Raw genomic sequence first — 19,589 nt, 5'->3', positions numbered from 1 at the left:
AAATTTATTTAAAAAAATATGTTTAAAAAGTAGTCCAAGAAAACATTTCGGTCAACAAAAATTGAGGTGCTCCACAAAAGACAGGATGAATATAACAGAAAGTCCGCATAATAAAAACCTTTTTTTTAAATTGCATTCGGCCTTTTTATGCCGAGAACTCTATTTTGAATAAAGCTTTACAGATCTCTAAAAGATTTAGATTATAGCTACGCTCCCGTGATTTTTATTATCTAAATCTTTAGAGATCTGTAGATCTAAGGCTTTATTCAAAATAGTGTTCTCGGGTATAAAAAGGCCGAATGCAATTAAAAGTTTTTTTTATGCGTACTTTCAGTAAAAAGTTTTTTATTTTTTTATTTCACAACAGTTAATTGTTCTAGAAAAATAGTAAAGTATGATTTTGCATTCTAGATTTAATCTTTTACACAAACTAGAGACTCTCAAGAGCTTGTGTCGCTCACCTGTATTTTATGATGCTTTGAAAATCATGTTGAAAAAAGGTTTAAACATAATCAACAGTATTCGATATACAATATCATTAGACACTATAATTATATCTTACATAATAACAAAAAACTAAAAAATTTCTATAAATTACTATTTCAGGGGCAGCAACCTAACAAGAGGTTGTCTTATTCTTCTGAAAAATTCAGGGCAGATAAATCTAAATCTGATGAACATTTTTTACACCCATCAGCTTTGTTTTAATGCTTTTGTTTCAGAGGTATAAACCAAAAACTGCCTTTTACATTTATGTTCTAATTTTACCCTTGTCGGAGATGGGTGTTGGTTGGAAGGCAGGGTCATCGAACATTTTTTTTTACCAAGATACCCTAATGGTGATTATGGCTAAAATTGGTTAGTTTTGTCTCTGTAGTTTAAGAGAAGATTTTTGTAAACGTTAACGACGACGGACGATGGACGTCAAGTGATGAGAAAGGCTCACTTGACCTTTCAGGTCAGATAAGCTAAAAATCAAAACAACCTAAGTTGAAGGGTTACATATATTGTGAAAGGGGAAACAATTTAACTTGAAATAAACAAATTATTTACGACCTTAAGCTTAGGTAATGGCTGTTTATCAGTGGCGGATCCAGAGGGGGGGTTCCGGGGGTCCGCACCCCCCCCCTTTATTTTGGCCGATCAATGCATTTGAATCGGGACATATGTTTTGCACCCCCCCTTTGCCCTGGGCTAGCACCCCCCCTTTCGAAAATTCCTGCATCCGCCACTGTTTATCAACAGTGTGTTTGACATGTACACCAAAGCTGTCAAGTGAAGCCATGCACTGACATGGGTCAGTTAATTTGAGTTTACAAAGCTACTAGTTGAATGTATTGTCCAAGGAGAATTACGAATTTACCGGTTCTGCTAAGGAAAATCACTCAATATGAAATCAGTCTGAAGGCTTTGAATCCAGGTGACAACGGGTCATTTATTTTTCTAGGGTCACACCCGCAGAATACTGGTCAGGTTCGAGGTGAGAAGACGCCATACTGATCGATTTGACAATTTTTTGTGTAAAAAAAATCACTTTCATGTATTTAAAGCCATACTTGACTTTTCAGAGACAAGTGAATGCGTGTCGGACTGTCGGGTTGTCGGACTACGGGACTGTCGGATTATGGGTCTGTTGGATTATGGGTTTGACCCCAAAATCACAATAGTTGGTATAGCAGTGTCAGACACCTATGTAAAATTATTGATCTGCCTTGTACTAGTAACTTTAATAAATACAAATTCAGAAAATGTTTACTTTGCGTAGTTGTTTAAAAGTATCCTATGTAAAATCTTGGGAGAATTGTAAATATAATTTATATTTGACAAATGATTTAACATCAGCTCTAATGAACTAAGAAACAATGACAGCTCATAAACGAAAATAAGGAGAAGACTCAAATTCTTCTGAAGCAATTTGCGTCTGTCTTCAAAAAAGAAACAACACAAACATTACCCAAAACAAGCATCAGGGTAAAAGACTCCATATATCAAATTACCATCAGAACAGGAGGAGTGAAAAAAAACTGCTGCTAACCATCAACCCATCCAAAGCTTCAGACAATATACCAAATAGAGTACTGGAACAATGCGCAGAACATCTGGCACACTGATACTAACATCAATATTCCAGCTATCCCTAGAGACAGTGGTACTCTACTAGAGGACTTGAGAAATGCCAACATCTCTAGGATCTTCAAGAAAGGAGGCTGAAACTATAGGCCAGTCTCGCTAACATCAGTACCATGTAAGCTACTTGAGCACATTATATGCAGACATATGCTAGCTTAAACACCTTGACAAGCATAATGTATTGACTTCTTTAAACCATGGATTTAGATCTGGATATTCTAGGGGAGACCTAATTTCCATCCCAATCAACGACATGCTCCAGTCATACGACAAGGGAAACCAAGTAGACCGTCAATGCGATCCAGGATTTATCGAAGACTTCGATACTGTACCTAATGATCGACTCCTGCACAAAATAAATCAATATGGAATAAGAAGAAATATCCACAAATGGCTAACTTAATTCCTAACTGAAAGAAAAATGCAAGTCCAACTAGAACATATAAAAGGAGAACACTCAACTAATGCCTCAGTTGAATCCGGAATCCCCCAAGGAACAGATCTAGGATCCATCCTTTTTTTTTGTCACATAAATGATCTTCCAGATGCAGTATACTCATCAGTCCGACTATTTGCAGACGACTGCTTGCTGTACAGGGACATCAAAAATCAAAAACCAAAATAAACATAACAAACGGCTACAAGAAGATCTCAAATCACTAGAAAAATAGACCAACGACTGGGGTATGCGCTTCAACGCTAAAAAATGCTTTATATGTGCTAAAAGGGGGGGGGGGGGATCTGCTAAGCCTAGAAAGCAAATTCAAGCAGTTCTACAACCTTAATAACCACGTGCTAGAACAAGTGTTATTCAACTAACAAAGCCAGTTCCATGAAAGCTAGGCTTCCTTAGGAGAAATATACAACACTGCCCTAAGGAATACCGTAAAACAGCATGTATATCACTAATAAGATCCGTTAAAGAGTATGGATCAATTATCTGAGACCAATATACGCAAAAGGACATAGATTAATTAGAATCCATACAAAAGGGAGGGGTTCGATTCATCGCTAAAGCATACAAATCAAGAGAGAAAGGATGTATGACAAAAATTCTATAAGAACTGCAGCTTCCGTCAACAACAATGATTGATTTTATTTTTCAAAGTGTTTAATGGGAAGATACCAGTGCTCCCTCTCATGGACGACCTTATTAAATTTCACAGACTAAAACGACACTAAGGGCTACAACCTTTAACAACTTTATCACTAAGAACATGCGCACTGCAGTAGAGTGGTCTAGATGACTCGGTAGTGTGCGTCCCTACAACTGACGGGAGTTTAAAACTGCACTCCTCAGACGAACTTGCTTGTGCGCAGACTAACCGTCACACAATCATGCCGAAAGGAATCTGTGACGTATACATCCACATACAGAATTTCATTTTGGGAATACAGATACAGATACTTTGACAAGATGTAATTTTTGCTTTTAAAGAAGACAGCAATTATTTAAAACAGTGGTTTTCTTCAAATAAAATACAGGCCAATCTCTCTCTAGTGTTTTTAGATCTTTTAGCCATAGTGTATGCACGCTGTTTGCTGTTGCTAATTTTACGTAGCTGTGTGTTCATCCAAGGGTGGCTGTATCTCTCTTTAGTCTGTTTAGTTGGTACGTATGTGGTCATTACATTCATGATGATGTTCTTGAAATTATTCCACATTGCGTTGATATCACTGAAATTGCATGATTATACCCCACTTCAAAAAAAGGGGGGGGGGGGTATACTGTTTTACCTCTGTCTGTCCGTCCATCAGTCCGTCCGTCAGTCAGTCCGTCCCATGAAACTTTCGTCACATTTTTCTCAGGAACTACACATCCACCCTTTCTGTAATTTGGTATCAACATTTATATATGTCAGCCATACCGTGTGATGCGTTTTCAGATTCATCACTTGACAACTTCCTGTTTACCGAACACTTGTCTGATTTTACACATGATAGCCAAGTTGAAAATTTTCGTCACATTTTTCTCAGGAACTACAATACAAGGATTTCTGAAATTTGGTTTCAGGATTTATATAAGTCAGGTTTACCGTGTGATGCGTTTTCAGATTCATCACTCGACAACTTCCTGTTTACCGAACACTTGTATGATTTTACACATGATAACCAAGTTAAAAATTTTCGTCACATTTTTCTCAGGAACTACAATACAAGGATTTCTGAAATTTGGTTTCAGGATTTTTATAAGTCAGCTATACCGTGTGATGCGTTTTCAGATTCATCACTCGACAACTTCCTGTTTACCGAACCCTTCCATATTTTTACACTATTAATATTATCCACTTGCGGCGGGGGTATCATCAGTGAGCAGTAGCTCGCAGTTTCACTTGTTTAACTTGAATTCAGTGAAGTTACTCAGTAAGGCTTTTCTTGATTTCCACTCCATATTGGCATATTTCCAGAGGTTGATGGTTCTAAACTGGTTGGTTTTGGTCATGTTACTTTAGCTGCTAGCTAGGCCCAATAGTACGATGTCGTGGTCACTGCTTCCGATTGGAGGAAGTTAATCAACTGTGAGTTTATATCTAAAATTATATGAGTTATATCTTTAAAATTTCATATATTGTGTAGGAACTCTCTTGTAAGTTTCCAATGCCCGTTTATCGGTTAAGGAGGCTCGGTGGTCAACATGGTTGAGCACGCTAAAAGAAATGAGTTAAATGCTGTTAAATGTCTGTGTCATTTTGGTCTTTTAATTGTGGATAGTTGTCTCATTGGCAATCATACCACATCTTCTTTTTATATAAGGAAATGTATATGTAGTTGTAAATCATTAGTAATTTCTGAGACTGGTATAACACAGTACAGTGTTTAGTTTCAAGTGGTCTCATGTATTAAATTTCAACGGATTTAAGAATATTAACGACCATTCTCCAGATTGTATTCGCTAACACGTTTACACGTAGTGGAGCACAGTGGTTCGACTGTCGATGCATCCGCGTGTCAAAATAATTCTGTGCAAAAACTGTTTCAGTTAAATAGTAAGGTAAATTACTATCCTTTTTCTGATTTTTGATATACCAATGGTTCATAATATGACATCTTTTTGAACTATATATGCCATATTTAAATTTTGAAGAAACTTGAGCATATTCTCCGCAAAACGGAAGAGGTCAGTGATCGTTATGTGCCCGTGATGTGTTGCTCTGTGTAATTTTCTTGTTTTTAAGGAAAAAAATAATTAAAACAGAGTAAAATATTTCTGTTGATTCCGATATATTCTATGATGACAACTCCAGAGCTAGAATTAATTCAAGTGCAGCTGAAGTCGGCTATTCAAAATCATCAGGTAAAAACAACCAATGGTTTTCAAATGCAACTTTCTTATTTTCATATCGCAAAACAAAGTTGTGTATTAAATTTTGCATCGAGTCAACATTTATTGCTATTAATTTTATTGTATATTATTTGAATATCTTTGAATATGAATTTATTTATTAATTGTTTCGTTGGTTTTATTTGTGTATTTTCCCAAAAATAACCCAATATTTCTGTGTCGTTTCGTATGAGTGGTTATGAATGCGCACGTCACATTACACAATTATGGATAGTAAAAACAGATTTACAATAAAATTAATAATTAAAATATGATTTACTAGTATTTTGTACTTTTTATAATTTCAGATCCTGGTTTCTAAAATAAAGGCTGACCTACAGGTGAGGAAATTAAGTATTTTTACTGAATCATTGTTGTACATTTTATATGCTTGGGTATTTATTGATTTTTGTTGGACAAAGTTTCATTTTCCAGTTACACTTATACAAATAATAATTCATGTATTTCATTACAGAATGTGGAGCTGAAAACACAACTTCGTGATTTACAGAAACAGATTACAGTTTTAAGTGAAAAACAGGTAATTTAATTTGAATTTGAAAAAAGTGAATTTTGACAATTTTTCTATGTATCAGGTGAAAGATATATATATTTTTGTAAAATCTATCCAAAGTCACATTATAGAGTGTTACACTAACTAAATATAATTTTGAGTTTATTTAATAACATCTTATTTAACATAATTACAATAATCAGACAGTTGCTGATCATTACCTCTTATGTTCTTATGACTTTTTTTGACAATATGTGCACAAAAAACTTACAAGAACCTTAGAGCTTAGGGTTAGCAAATTGTAAAAAAATATCTTAAGGACCTAAGAGCTATGGTCCAACAGCAAGATTAAACAGTTTTATGCTTATAAAGAGGGGGAAAATATCAAAGGAATATTTAAAACTGTATATAGACGGGTATAAGTACTGGGTACTGCCTCCCGAAAAATGGACTGTTTAACCGGAAAAGTTAAATTCTCCATATATTAGGAGGGTGAAAATCCCAAGAAGTTGAAATAAAATTTGCCTAATGAGGCTTATGACATCTGAACTCTAACATCAAATCCACTTTAAAAGAAAGTAAAGGCATAAAAAAATACTGTAAAATTGAAATGTTGTATCAATTAAAAAAAAGAAGCATAATGTTTAATAGAAATGAATTATTTAAATTTCTTTGCAGAGGATTATAGTTCAGAGTTTGCGTAAAGATATTATAACGAAGAAATCACCAGTGTCAACCCAAATGAATATTCAGGTAAATATAAGTTAAATATTACCCTTGTCATGTAATCGTTAATATATTATTATTTCCATGTGCATTAAATTTGATTATTACATTGGTTGCAATGAATTTCATTGATTTCCCAGTGAAATAAAAACCAATAATTTCACATGTGAAATAAACATGATTATTTCACTCCTCTGACATCTTACAACAATAGAAATTGGTATAGTTTGAATAGCTTCAGTGAGCTTCACCTTTGATTAACATGGAGTCCAGTAGAATGATATATTTTTCTACATCTGATGTTTTAACAACTACTCAGGTTAAAATTTGAACTTAAACTTTTCTAAGAAATGATAAAAAAAGATTTTTAGTTGTAACAATTTTGAAATAATTTACTCTACATTTGTGCAATGTAGTTAGCAATATAACTAAATTCCTAGTGTGTGTTAAGAATAGCTCATCAATTTACTGAAAAGATTTTCCTATGTGAAGCATTAGGCATAAGAATAGGATGTTTACCTCTTTTGCGCTACTTTTCAAATCTGCTAGATATATGACAAATTTGGCAATGAAGGGATCAGACATGCTTTGAAGATTAAACCGATTTTAATTTTGGCTCAATAACAAAAGCACTGTTGATATCAAATGTATATATTTTCTTGCAGCCTACTTGCCTACCACTTGGAGCCACAAGTATTGCCATTACAACAGTGCCACCAGCCGCACACGCTATGTCTCAACCTGCTCATTTATTACTCCAGCCTGTTGTCAATCAACTCATTCCCACTGTATTTGCTGCTCAGTCTATTGGTCAACCAATCTCACCTCAAATATGTGCTATGCCCCAGTTTGTCCAATCTATTGGTCAGTTGGTGACATCATTACCACAACCAGCTCATATAAATCAACAAATCTTGCCACAGCCAACGAATATTCAAACAACTCCTGTTATTCCTATCCAGCCAGCCAGGATATTACCAGCTCCTCTACCTGTCTCTCTGATTCAAACAGCTGTTACTAATGTGGTTAGCTCAGTTATAAAGACAGATAAATCTCAGCCATCATCACCTTTACGAGTACCTCAGTATCCTAAGTCAAGGTCAACTTCACAGGTAAAATATCTTGTATTATTTCAAATTTGCATATATACCGGTATTTATAAATACAGTCATCTGTATTAACATATATGTGTAAAAATATCTTACAAATTAAAAATTAAAGGTATATATGAAATTATTGAGATGTGGTCGCATTGCCAATGAGCGACTATCCACCAGAAATAAAAAGAGAAAGTTTTAAACCTCCACAGGTTTCCATACAGTCTTCAACAATGAGAAAAACCCATACTGTAAATTTAAAATAATGAATACTTGTAGAAATTTCTATATAGAACATGTAGAATAAGATGTACATGTAAAATGACAACTTGTATGCAACATTTCCGTAAATTGATATTGTTTCAGGGTAGTTCTAAGTCGTCCTCCTCTACATCAATACAGAGGCAACCTTCATCTGATGATCTTGGTGACAGAACTGTTGATAAAAAACCAACTCCAGAAGAAAAAGAGGTATATCAAGTTATTCGTTTACATTGTAGTATAACCATGAATCAACGCTACTGTAGATATGGAAGTTAAATTCTTAGAACAGGAATAACTTGCATATATATGTAGCAAGAATTAAAGACTTTGAAATTTTTAGTGTAGCTAGTAGTAAATTTACTTTTTTGCAAGCATTTATTGTTAGATCTGTTGACAAATAAACAATAAATCTTGGGGTGTCAGAATTAAATATATTTTTTTTGGCAATTCAGGATTTACACTTATCAGGACACAGGAAATAATGATTATATTTTTTAGATCCTGGATTTAGTGTTTTATCAGAAATTAGGGATGACAACCCTTCTTTCACCTCACAATTGTATCATGTATGACATTATTTAATACCTTTTTGTGGCTTACAAATAAGATGACTTTTAAGCCAAATCTTATTGATTAGATTATTACTTATTATATGTTGTCATTTATTTTGCTGACATAGAAGAATGAAAAAAATCTAAATTGACAGTTATTAATTATACCCCCGCTTTAAAAAAGGGGGGGTATACTGTTTTACCTCTGTCTGTCAGTCCGTCCGTCAGTCCGTCCGTCAGTCCGTCCGTCCGTCAGTTAGTCCGTCCCACAAAACTTTCATCACATTTTTCTCAGGAACTACACATCCACCCTTTCTGTAACTTGGTATCAACATTTATATATGTCAGCCATACCGTGTGATGCGTTTTCAGATTCATCACTTGACAACTTCCTGTTTACTGAACACTTGTATGATTTTACACATGATTGCCAAATTGAAAATTTTCGTCACATTTTTCTCAGGAACTACAATACAAGGATTTCTGAAATTTGGTTTCAGGATTTATATAAGTCATCTTTACCGTGTGATGCGTTTTCAGATTCATCACTCGACAACTTCCTGTTTACCGAACACTTGTATGATTTTACACATGATAGCCAAGTTGAAAATTTTTGTCACATTTTTCTCAGGAACTACAATACAAGGATTTCTGAAATTTGGTTTCAGGATTTATATAAGTCAGCTTTACTGTGTGATGCGTTTTCAGATTCATCACTCGACAACTTCCTGTTTACCGAACACTTGCATATTTTTACACTATTAATATTATCCTCTTGCGGCAGGGCTATCATCAGTGAGCAGTAGCTCGCAGTTTCACTTGTTTTCTTTTGTTTTGAATTGCAAGAGTATTGCATATTATTAGGAGCAGTGCATATATCTTTGCTTGGCAATAGAGTAAACATAAAAAAAGTCCTGCAAATGCAAGAATAGATGTACCTAACATTTTGAATATGGTTTTTTTTTATAAAGATTTTAAAATAATATATACTCATATTTGAATTTCACAATATATTTTCAGAAACTGAATTTTATGAGTGCTCTAGAACTTATAACAAGGGAAGCATTAAATGGCAAGTATAATTTAACTACATGTTATAGCTAATTATAATGCTTTAAATCATAATTTTTTTATGGAAAACTGCAAAATTTTTGTGAAGGAAATTCACAATAAATAATGCAAGTTTTCATTGTTGCCTGTCTGATACTGTCACATTTGTTTCTGTGTGGTTTAAGTAGTAACTACTGTAATCACTAGCCAGTCAACACTGAGGTTGTGAGTTTGAACCCCGCTTGTGCGGGTGCACTCGACTACAATCTTGATTGACTAGGATTGTCAGTTTTCCTATCAAAGGTTGTGGTTTTCTCTTAGCACTCCGGCTTCGTCCACCAATAAAAACTGGTCGCCATGAAATAGCCTAAATGCGGTGCTTAAAAGTGCTTTTTAAAACACCAAAAATCAAATCAAATCACATTTTTTGCAGTAAAAACATTGCAATAATTTCTGAATTTACAGTATTTTTTTAAACTTTACATCACCTGAGATTTTTTTAACTACAGGTCGGATTTATATCAAATAAATACCATATGATGTAGAAATGTTTAGATTTTAATGTTTATTTTCCTTAATTAATAGATCTTTTTTTGAGTGGGAACTAACTTTTGTTCGATAAGTGTACAGTATTTTAATTTGAAATTAAATTATAATATATAACATATATAAAACAATCCTGAAGGTAAAATATTATCCTGACAAACTGTTGTCTTTTATTTGAAATTTCAGATTTTGTTAGGAAAGCAAAAGAGTTGTGTTGTTTTATTTTTTAACTTTGAGATGTGAGAAAAGGTTGTAATTTATTGATTTACACTTTTTTTTAGAATTGAAGAATAAAAGATATGATAGAAGAAGAAGGACTACTGCTAACCCACTGTATAATTTTGAACCAGATATAGTAAGTAACCAAGGAGATAAAAATCAAGTCTATTTGGGAGGATGCATGATATATAAAAAAAAACTTGATAAAACCAAACTGGATTAAAAAAAAATTCAACATCTTTATCATTTTTTAAGGAGTGTCCTCAACCACCCATTTCTAAATAACCATAAACATTAAGTGGCAGAAAACATTGTTTTATTGATTGTATTTTTTTCCATCTTTCTTTTGTATAGATTATACCAATTAACAACAAAAAATGTGACATAAAAAAATAAATAGATAGAGTTATTTCCCTTTGTCCACTACCACCAAAAAATTCAAACATAAAACATTTAAAAAAAATCTTTCTCTAAGCAGTGTGGTAACTTTTAATCAGAGACCTTCATTGTCTAGTTATTTTTTTACAGAATTTAGATGCTTATTGTGTTACACATAAATAAATTATTGTAAAATTTTATTTTCTGTGATCAAAATCTTTGCAAATCTGTTTGACTTTTTCATAAAAAGTTTAATTGGGTTTCATTTTGTTTATGAATGCTTTATTTCTAACAGAAATTTAATGCTAGGTAGATTTCATATTTGTTGCTTTTGAAACTCTATCGATGGTTTTTGATATGTGTTTGTGTTATCTTGACATAATATTGGACTAAAACTTAAAAATCAGTTTTAAAAGTTAGATTGAAATTGTTGCATTATTTCTTACTGCCTTTGTGTTTAGAAATACGGGTGCATAAAACCCTTCATTAGAATCTCATGCAATAATTGACATGTTTTATTTTACAGAGAAAGAGACCAAATAGTTTAACATTAAATTCACTTCCTGGTGGTAAAAGGTCCAGAGGTATGTATCCGTTTATATATTGTACAATACCATGTTTAATTATAGGAGATACATTTATTTTGATGAACCATTATTTATCTTATTTTGTTTTCACTAATTTTGTGGTAATCAGACATCCGAAAGATCGGAATTGCACACTCCCTTTTTGGATATTTGCTTTAATCTCTTATAACTTTTTACACTTTTTATATAGCTGTATTTCATTTATGAAAATAATTATAGATTATTGTTGATCGATGACCAATGATAATCTGTTTATCGCTATTTTACGTATTACGACATTGTCAATTTCGTTAGTAACGCCACTTGCCTGCTTAGTTTCTAGCGATAATTTTCCATCTCAAGCGAGTAGCATGATATGAAAAATTATCACAAAAAAAGATCAAAGGAAAAATGCACAAAATAGCGATAATAACAATTATATTCATTGTAAGAAACCAATATTAAGTATTACAGATGTTTTTTTTCTTTACTTGTAGGAAGACCACCTAAACAAAGTCGTACTTCACCTTGTAATAGTCATCCAAGTACACCAGATAGTAACGATAGTTGGACTGGCATTAAAAATGGTGTCTTTAAAAATGGGGCTTCTGAGGTAAGTTATTACATAGTGATCCTTTAAATAAATTAATGCTATTATTATACCCCACGCAATGAAGTTGCGTAGTTGCGTAGGGTATAATGTTTTTGACCCGTCTGTCCGTTCGTCCGTCCGTCCGTCCGTCAGTCCGTCTGTCAGTCCTGTTTCTTGTCATCGCAACTCCTCTCAAACCACACAACAGAATTTCACGAAACCTTTTCAGATAATAAGGACATACTATGTAGTTGTGCATATCGACGGGAAATTGCGATTCAATTTTTTTTCTAGGAGTTATGCCCCTTTGAACTTATTTACTTTAATGTACTACTGCAACAGTTTGTCATCGCAACTCTGTTCAAACCACACAACAGAATTTCACGAAACCTTTTCAGATAATAAGGACATACTATGTTGTTGTGCATATCGACGGGAAATTGCGATTCAATTTTTTTTCTAGGAGTTACGCCCCTTTGAACTTATTTACTTTAATGTACTACTGCAACAGTTTGTCATCGCAACTCCTCTCAAACCACACAACAGAATTTCACGAAATCTTTTTATATGAAAAGGACATATTATGTAGTTGTGCATATCGACAGGAAATTATGATTCAATTTTATTTCTAGGAGTTACGCTCCTTTGAACTTATTTGCTTCAATGTACTACTGCAACAGTTTGTCATCGCAACTCCTCTGAAACTACGTAACAGAATTTCATGAAACCTTTTCAGATAATAAGGACATACTATGTAGATGTGCATATCGACAGGAAATCACGATTCAATTTTTTTTCTAGGAGTTACACCTCTTTGAACTTATTTTCTTTAAGGTACTACTTCAACAGTTTGTCATCTCAACTTCTCTGAAACCACACAACAGAATTTCATGAAACTTTGTAGATAATAAGGACATACTACGTAGATGTGCATATCAACAGGAAATTACGATTCAATTTTTTTTCTAGGAGTTATGCCCCTTTGAACTTATTTGCTTCAATGTACTTCTGCAACAGTTTGTCATCTCAACTCCTCTGAAAACACAGAACAGAATTTCATGAAATTTTGTAGATAATAAGGACATACTATGTAGATGTGTATATTGACAGGAAATTATTATTCAGTATTTTTTCTTATACAATTTTTTTTTTTCTTATACTTATTTAATTTCTCCAATGACAATGTGGGGACGTGGGGTATGTGAGCGTGCTCACTAAGGTTCTTTAATTTGGAAAAGAAAATGCTTGGTCACTTGCTCAGTCAAAAATTAAGGTCATCGAAATAACATGAGTAATAGCGAGAAAACTGACATGAAGAGGTTTCTAAACACAAAAGTTCCGCTGGAGCTTCTTGTCAGTTGATGTTATATTAATTGTCTGTATCAGCGAGAAAAATTAAAACAACTGAAAAGTAGGTAATGTGAAAACACTCAATTTACTGTTTAATTGCCATAATGTCTAAGATACTAACACGTTTCTCCTTAACAAGAATTGAAAATAAACTTCTTATCTTTCAGTTCCAAGAAGTCAGAGACTTGTCTTGTTCCAAATGTGGCATGGTGGATAACCTCATTCCATGTGACACGTGTCATAGAGCTTACCATATTCATTGTGTAGAACCATCATTACCCAGCATTCCAGAGGGAAGATGGAGTTGTCCTAAATGTCATGTAAGATACAGTTTGAAATACATATGGTCACTTTATTTAGATAAACATAATTGCTATCCCATCTTATTTTCAAACTTACGTATTTTAACTCTTTTTTATGTATAAATAATCTTTCTAGTTTTATTTTATACAAGACAATAAGTTTGCAAACAAGTTTACTGAAAGATGTCATGAGCTGAAAGAGTTCCTAAATATGACATGACTGATACATCAATGATGGTTAAGTTTGTACTGCTTGATGATGTAAAATGTCTTTCTTTTATTTTCTGAAATATGTTTGATGGCAATTGTATGTGTAATAAATTATTAGATTCAAATGAATACATGTAGCAAAATTAAATACATAAATGTAACCATCGTCCTGAACATGCATGAAATAATTGCCACTGGACAGTAAGCAACCAACAATCAAAGTAAGTAAGTAAGTAAGTAAAACTTTATTTGGATTCGGCATATTGACAAACAATACAAACATAAGCTCTAATGAGCTTTTCACCGATGTAAGTAACCAAATATAAATTTCAAAACAGACTTTCATATCTATAGTTATTATTACAGGCCAATGGGAAATCTGGTACCTGGTCTGCTGAAACTCTGGCTATGGTACATAACTTTATTGCCAACAAAACTGGTAAGTAGGCAATAAAATATTCAGTGCTAGCAAAACTGAAATAACAATATACAGGACAAATGTATTATTTTGGTTTGTTTAATAAACAACAATTTTGTCATCAAAACTAGAATGAAGCAATTTGATGTGAAGAAAATCTTCATATTTAAGTGAATTATTGGACATCATTTTAAAATATTAAACATAGCTAGAAAAATTGTTTATTTTATACAAAATTGCTACAGCATTTATTATTAGTAAGCTTTTATATAATACAATTGCATGTGATATATTCGAAATAAGTCAACAATTTAGTAAACAGACAATAGGAAAAAAAATATTTATAATTTTACACTCTTTGTGATATATGTTTGATATGAAAAAGTAACAATATACAATTATGGCCCGTTGAAGAGGTGAATATCCAAAATTGTCAACACAAGAAGGTTATTTCATTGGGAGCATAACTTTTGAGGGATGACAATTTTGGATATTCATCGATTCCAAGGGGCCACAATTGTTTTATTATACCGAACTAACAGTGGAAGGGCATTTTGAACACTTACTAGTCTATATCTTTTAACATAACACACAGACTGACGTTTGAAAATACATTTGTGTTCGTTTTTCTCAAATTTACAACAAAAGTAGAATCTTTTTGTAAAATATTGATGGCCCTGAAAAGGACCGTTTATAAGAGATTTCATCGGCTGCTGGCACTCTCAGCTCTATTTATATTCAATGCCATATTTCCTCGTCTCTCGATGGGCTTCTTGTGTTACGTGAACGCTGCCATTTTGTTTATTTACGCCATTTTCATGGGAGGTAACTCAAGTACAAATAAACAAACTCAAAAGGTTATTCACCGCTGGTGTAAATTTTTAGGGTTGTTCGTCCTTCCTTGCAATTGAATGAAAATTAATTGAATTATTCCATGTCACGTGATTATGTTTCACCCAATAGAATTGTTTGAAATATATGTAAGGTATAATAATACCATTTATATCTAAACAACAACTGCTGATAAAGTAAGCAGTGAAATTCATCAAAGGACAGCTTTTATTGAAGTTTATATATTGTAGCTAAAGAGGAAGAAAAACGAAAACTCCAAAGGAGGAGTTCTGATTTACTGGCTGAGAAAATGATGATTGAGAATAAAACTAAATCACTCAATGAAACTCTTATGGTAAGTAACAGATATATCTCTAAAGTTTTAAGTTGTCTTGCCTTTTGTTTGTAAATAACAATATTTAAAGATTTTATTGTTAATGCGTTTGCTTTTGCTTTTGCTGAAGCAACCAACATAGAGTATGAATTTCTTAATTACTAAAATTGTGTGCATCTACACATACACTATCTGCACTATAAGAAGGTCAAGTACAATTTTGACCATTCACACTTTTGCTGTTCAGGAGTTGAAGGTCCATCATGGATTAGAAAATGGCATATTTGACCTTCATTTGGTTGGTTCCATGTGATAACTTGAGACCACTTGATAAAACCCTTTTGAAAATTTTGATATGTTGATTTCATGACAAAATGAAGGTAGAGATTGATGTGAGCAAGTTTGTTTCAAAGGGTTTTCTTTTGCATTTTATTTAAATTGTTTTCCTTAAGGCCAATTTAAATTAATTGATAGATTTTCATCCTCGCCCGCCCCTCTAATTTCTGGATTTTGTTCATTTCCGTTACCAGTAACCGTCAATAATTTCGTTTCATTCGAACTTCCTGTTTCAAATTTGGTTTTCACATTTCTTGTTTCGAGTACTTTAAAATGATTATGTTGACAAATTCTGCTGCTCAATGATGACAATATCATCTACGGAGAATAGAGATAGATTATCAGAAGGGCATGAAATATTCAGGTTACAAGTAATACATTGTGTCCAAGAACGCAAATCGTGGTATCTCACAAATTGGAAATTTCTTTCATTAGAAAACCTTGATTTTTTTTTTATAAAACATTGACTTTGTGTCAGCAAATTTGGGCTCTGAAAGATTTCAAAAGCGAAAGAATTGTAGAACACATTGGTAGAAAAAAAAAACTGGATTAAAGAAACTGACAAAAGCACAAACTTGTTAGATCTGTGACCGTATATTGAGTTCAAAAAGTCGGCAAACATACACATTGTGTTATAGAAAGCCTTTAGATTTACCCATGGCTTTTGTTTTTGTTTAAAAATACCCTTAAAAGAGTCATTAAACAACTTCATGTTTTACATTGTAATTGTTTTTGCTTCAGTCTTGCATAACTTGAGAATCTTAAATGCACAACCCTACTATTACCAACACTGTTTGAGTTCTCATTTCATTCACAATACTTGTGCTGAATACCATTGCATTTGTATAATTTTATAGGGACTACAAACCATCGCTTAAAAAGTAGTCCAACTGAATAGAGAATTTCTCCATGATTTTTCTGTTTACTGGAAATAGGTTTCTAAAGTAGCAATTGCATGTAGAACAGTCTTTGCCAATCAGAGATATTTATTTAAGAATTTGAAAAATTATGTACGATTCTTTATACATGTTTACACATGTACATGGTATAAGCTAATTATAACACTTGCAACTATATGAAAGTTCACGTCACAAGAAGGTTTCATATTAAATAAAATTTAAAAAATCCTCCCACCCGCCACATTTTTTCAAAACTTTGGATGAAAATCTACTAATTAATTTTAGTTGGCCTTATTAAACTTTTTTATTTCTTTTTTTCCAGCAACAACGACAAAGAAAAGAAGAATTGTTAGAAAGACACAGATTAACCCAACAGTCTGTAGAGACAATGAAGAATTTCATCAAAGTTATACAAGCTTCTTAACGGTTGTCTTGCATGTCAATGTTTAAAATTGTACTGATACAGTAATCCAAAAAGATTCAAATATGATAATATGGTCCATGTGTTTATTGTTCATATTTAAAACATGTGATTATTCATAGAATGAAAGGCAACAATCTTCTAAGTACATTAAAAAGAAGTTCATATGAAGAGAAAAACATGAAAATAGATTTGTTATTATTTATATTTCCACTAAATATTTGGTTTAAAAAACCTTAATTGTATACAGTAGAATATATCTTTGGAGAAGAACATTATTTGATACAGTATAATATTGAAAGAAAACAATTAAAAATTATGAAATATTTTTTGAACAGTTTGATTTTGCTCTATTTAAATACAAAGTACTTATTTTAATTGGTGAACGTTTTGAGAAAAATTATTGTCTTTATACTCAGGCCTATGAATGGAGAGTTGTCTCATAGGCACTCATTGACACTCACACCACATCTTATTATATCTAACTATGTGCATTTTTATGCTGATGAATGCAATCAAATCTGAATTACTCATGCCTTGTCAATAACAGTGCTAATAAGTATCAGTTTCGGTTGGGAAAAATGAAAAGAGTGCTTTATTTAAAAGCATTTTTAACAATTGTTTTAAGAATCTGAAGTTTAAAAAGATTTTTAAAAGGTGTCTACTTTTAAATTGAATTAAACATGAATTGGTCTATTATGAAATAAAAAAAAAAGATTGTTACTGTTATGGCGAAAATATGATTCATGAGAATATTAAGTATGTGACAATGTTCATATATATAAAAATGATTTACATGCATGTAAAAATAAATTGTACTACATTGTATAATTTACTTATTATTTGTTGTTTAAGTTTGATATATAAGTATTTGTGATGTTTTTTCTATGGTCGGGTTGTTGTCTCTTTGACACATTCCCCCATTTCCATTCTCAATTTTATGTTGACCGTCATTTGATTATAATGTAGAATCTGTATAAAAACAAACTGTGATTTTCAAAATCTTGGCAATTAGACATTTCAATTACATCGTGTTTGTTCTAGGATTTCCTTAATGTTTTTTTCAAAAGATTTATGTGAATGTGCAATTGTGTATGTGTATGTATGTGAAAGCATAATTAACTGAAAATTGAAGACTTCATTTGTGTTCTTCTTTACATATCTTTTTCTATTTATAATTCAATGTACACAGTGATCTAGATCATAATTGTATTTTATCTTTTCCCATTTATAGATCCTAAAGTCAGTTTTTCATCAGCAAGATTAAAAAGGTTTTATTAGAAATTGTCTAATATGATGATGCCTAGCTTCTCTATACTTAGTTTCTGTAATGTACAGGTACCTCCTTTATTAATTTGTTACATAAAGGCTGATCCCTGTTGAAATATTATCAAGATCAGTATTTTCAAATATTTAAACTTTTCAATAGTAACATGAAAAAGAAGCATTTATAATTTTTGTGTGTAATTTCGTCCTGTATTACCCCATCTAGTTGTAATGGACTTGTATCAAATCTATATTGTAAAAAAACATGTTTTACTAGGTGTTGTGTTCTATGATGTCAAACTCTACTACAAGGTGCTATTCTGTATGATTTGTACATAATTTAAAATATGTAATTTATTATTAAGATAGGTTGTAATTTAAAGGAGTTATCATCTAATTATATTCTTACCATATCACATTTTATATTTCTGTTCAATTTCTTTTATATGGTTTAATTCAGAATTTAATTCCACCATTGTAAAAATTTTCCTTTGATCTTACTGATGCACAGTAGTGATATGAAAAATGATCACTAGAAACTAAAGAAGCAAGTGCCGTTGTCAATGTAAGAAACAAAGTTGTGATAGGTAAAGTATCGATAAATATATTATTGTTTGTCATCTCAACTTGATCGCTTTTCTCACTTTTGCTGTACCTGCTGGTGTGATAATATCAATCTCATTGAGATGACAAACAATAATCTATAACTAAGTTAAATATTTTCATTTTAAGTAAGAAAAAGTTTGTTAAATTCAGTCATTTGTACAGAAATATATTTCATGGATTAGTTGGCATTGACATTGCTAAAGATTATATTTGCATTTTTTGGTAAATTCAATAATAAAAAAAATAAGCATCACTTAATTTTATACCATGACGAATATTTGAGGGAACATTGATTGAGTAATTCTCCCTTGAAAGACAGTATGTTGTGTGAGTTTAAATGAATTAACTATTTAATACAATATGATTAGTCATGCTATTTATATGATTATTTTTTTCTTCATGATATTTTTCATGGAATGAATTTATACTTTTAAATAGTGCAGTCATTTTCATGTGTTCAATAGTATGTTTGTTGATGTGTATGGTTTGAAATTGAATGAAAATACAGTATGTATGTTATGTCACATTGTTTTGAAATGAATGAAAATATATGTTTTTCTAAATTAGTGTTTTTTCATATTTTTGTCAGAAGTCGTTGAAAGGTTGACATAGGGAAATTGCTCCGGCAGACGTAACGCAAACAATTTTCTATAAAAAAAAT

General features: G+C 32.1%; 1 protein-coding gene across 1 annotated transcript; it reads left to right on the top strand.

The window, feature by feature from the left end:
* Positions 1-5,230: 5,230 nt before the first annotated feature.
* On the top strand, positions 5,231-19,491 carry LOC139530006 (PHD finger protein 21A-like). The gene is made up of 14 exons (XM_071326026.1): positions 5,231-5,425; positions 5,761-5,793; positions 5,928-5,993; positions 6,645-6,719; positions 7,358-7,804; positions 8,156-8,260; positions 9,625-9,676; positions 10,482-10,555; positions 11,324-11,381; positions 11,861-11,976; positions 13,473-13,625; positions 14,184-14,256; positions 15,318-15,421; positions 16,958-19,491. Exons 1-14 carry the CDS (start codon positions 5,360-5,362, stop codon positions 17,057-17,059), a joined length of 1,524 nt encoding a protein of 507 aa, XP_071182127.1. The 5' UTR covers positions 5,231-5,359; the 3' UTR covers positions 17,060-19,491.
* Positions 19,492-19,589: the final 98 nt, after the last annotated feature.

This window comes from Mytilus edulis, chromosome 7, assembly GCF_963676685.1.
Source record: "Mytilus edulis chromosome 7, xbMytEdul2.2, whole genome shotgun sequence".
Lineage (NCBI taxonomy): Eukaryota > Metazoa > Mollusca > Bivalvia > Mytilida > Mytilidae > Mytilus > Mytilus edulis.
This window is presented reverse-complemented; position numbering and strand designations above follow the sequence as displayed.

Coding starts and splice junctions, on each gene's coding strand:
- LOC139530006 (XM_071326026.1), top strand. CDS start 5,360: ATGATGACAACTCCAGAGCTAGAATTAATTCAAGTGCAGCTGAAGTCG. Junction 5,994..6,644: donor CAGTTTTAAGTGAAAAACAG/GTAATTTAATTT, acceptor ATTTCTTTGCAG/AGGATTATAGTTCAGAGTTT. Junction 11,977..13,472: donor TTAAAAATGGGGCTTCTGAG/GTAAGTTATTAC, acceptor CTTATCTTTCAG/TTCCAAGAAGTCAGAGACTT.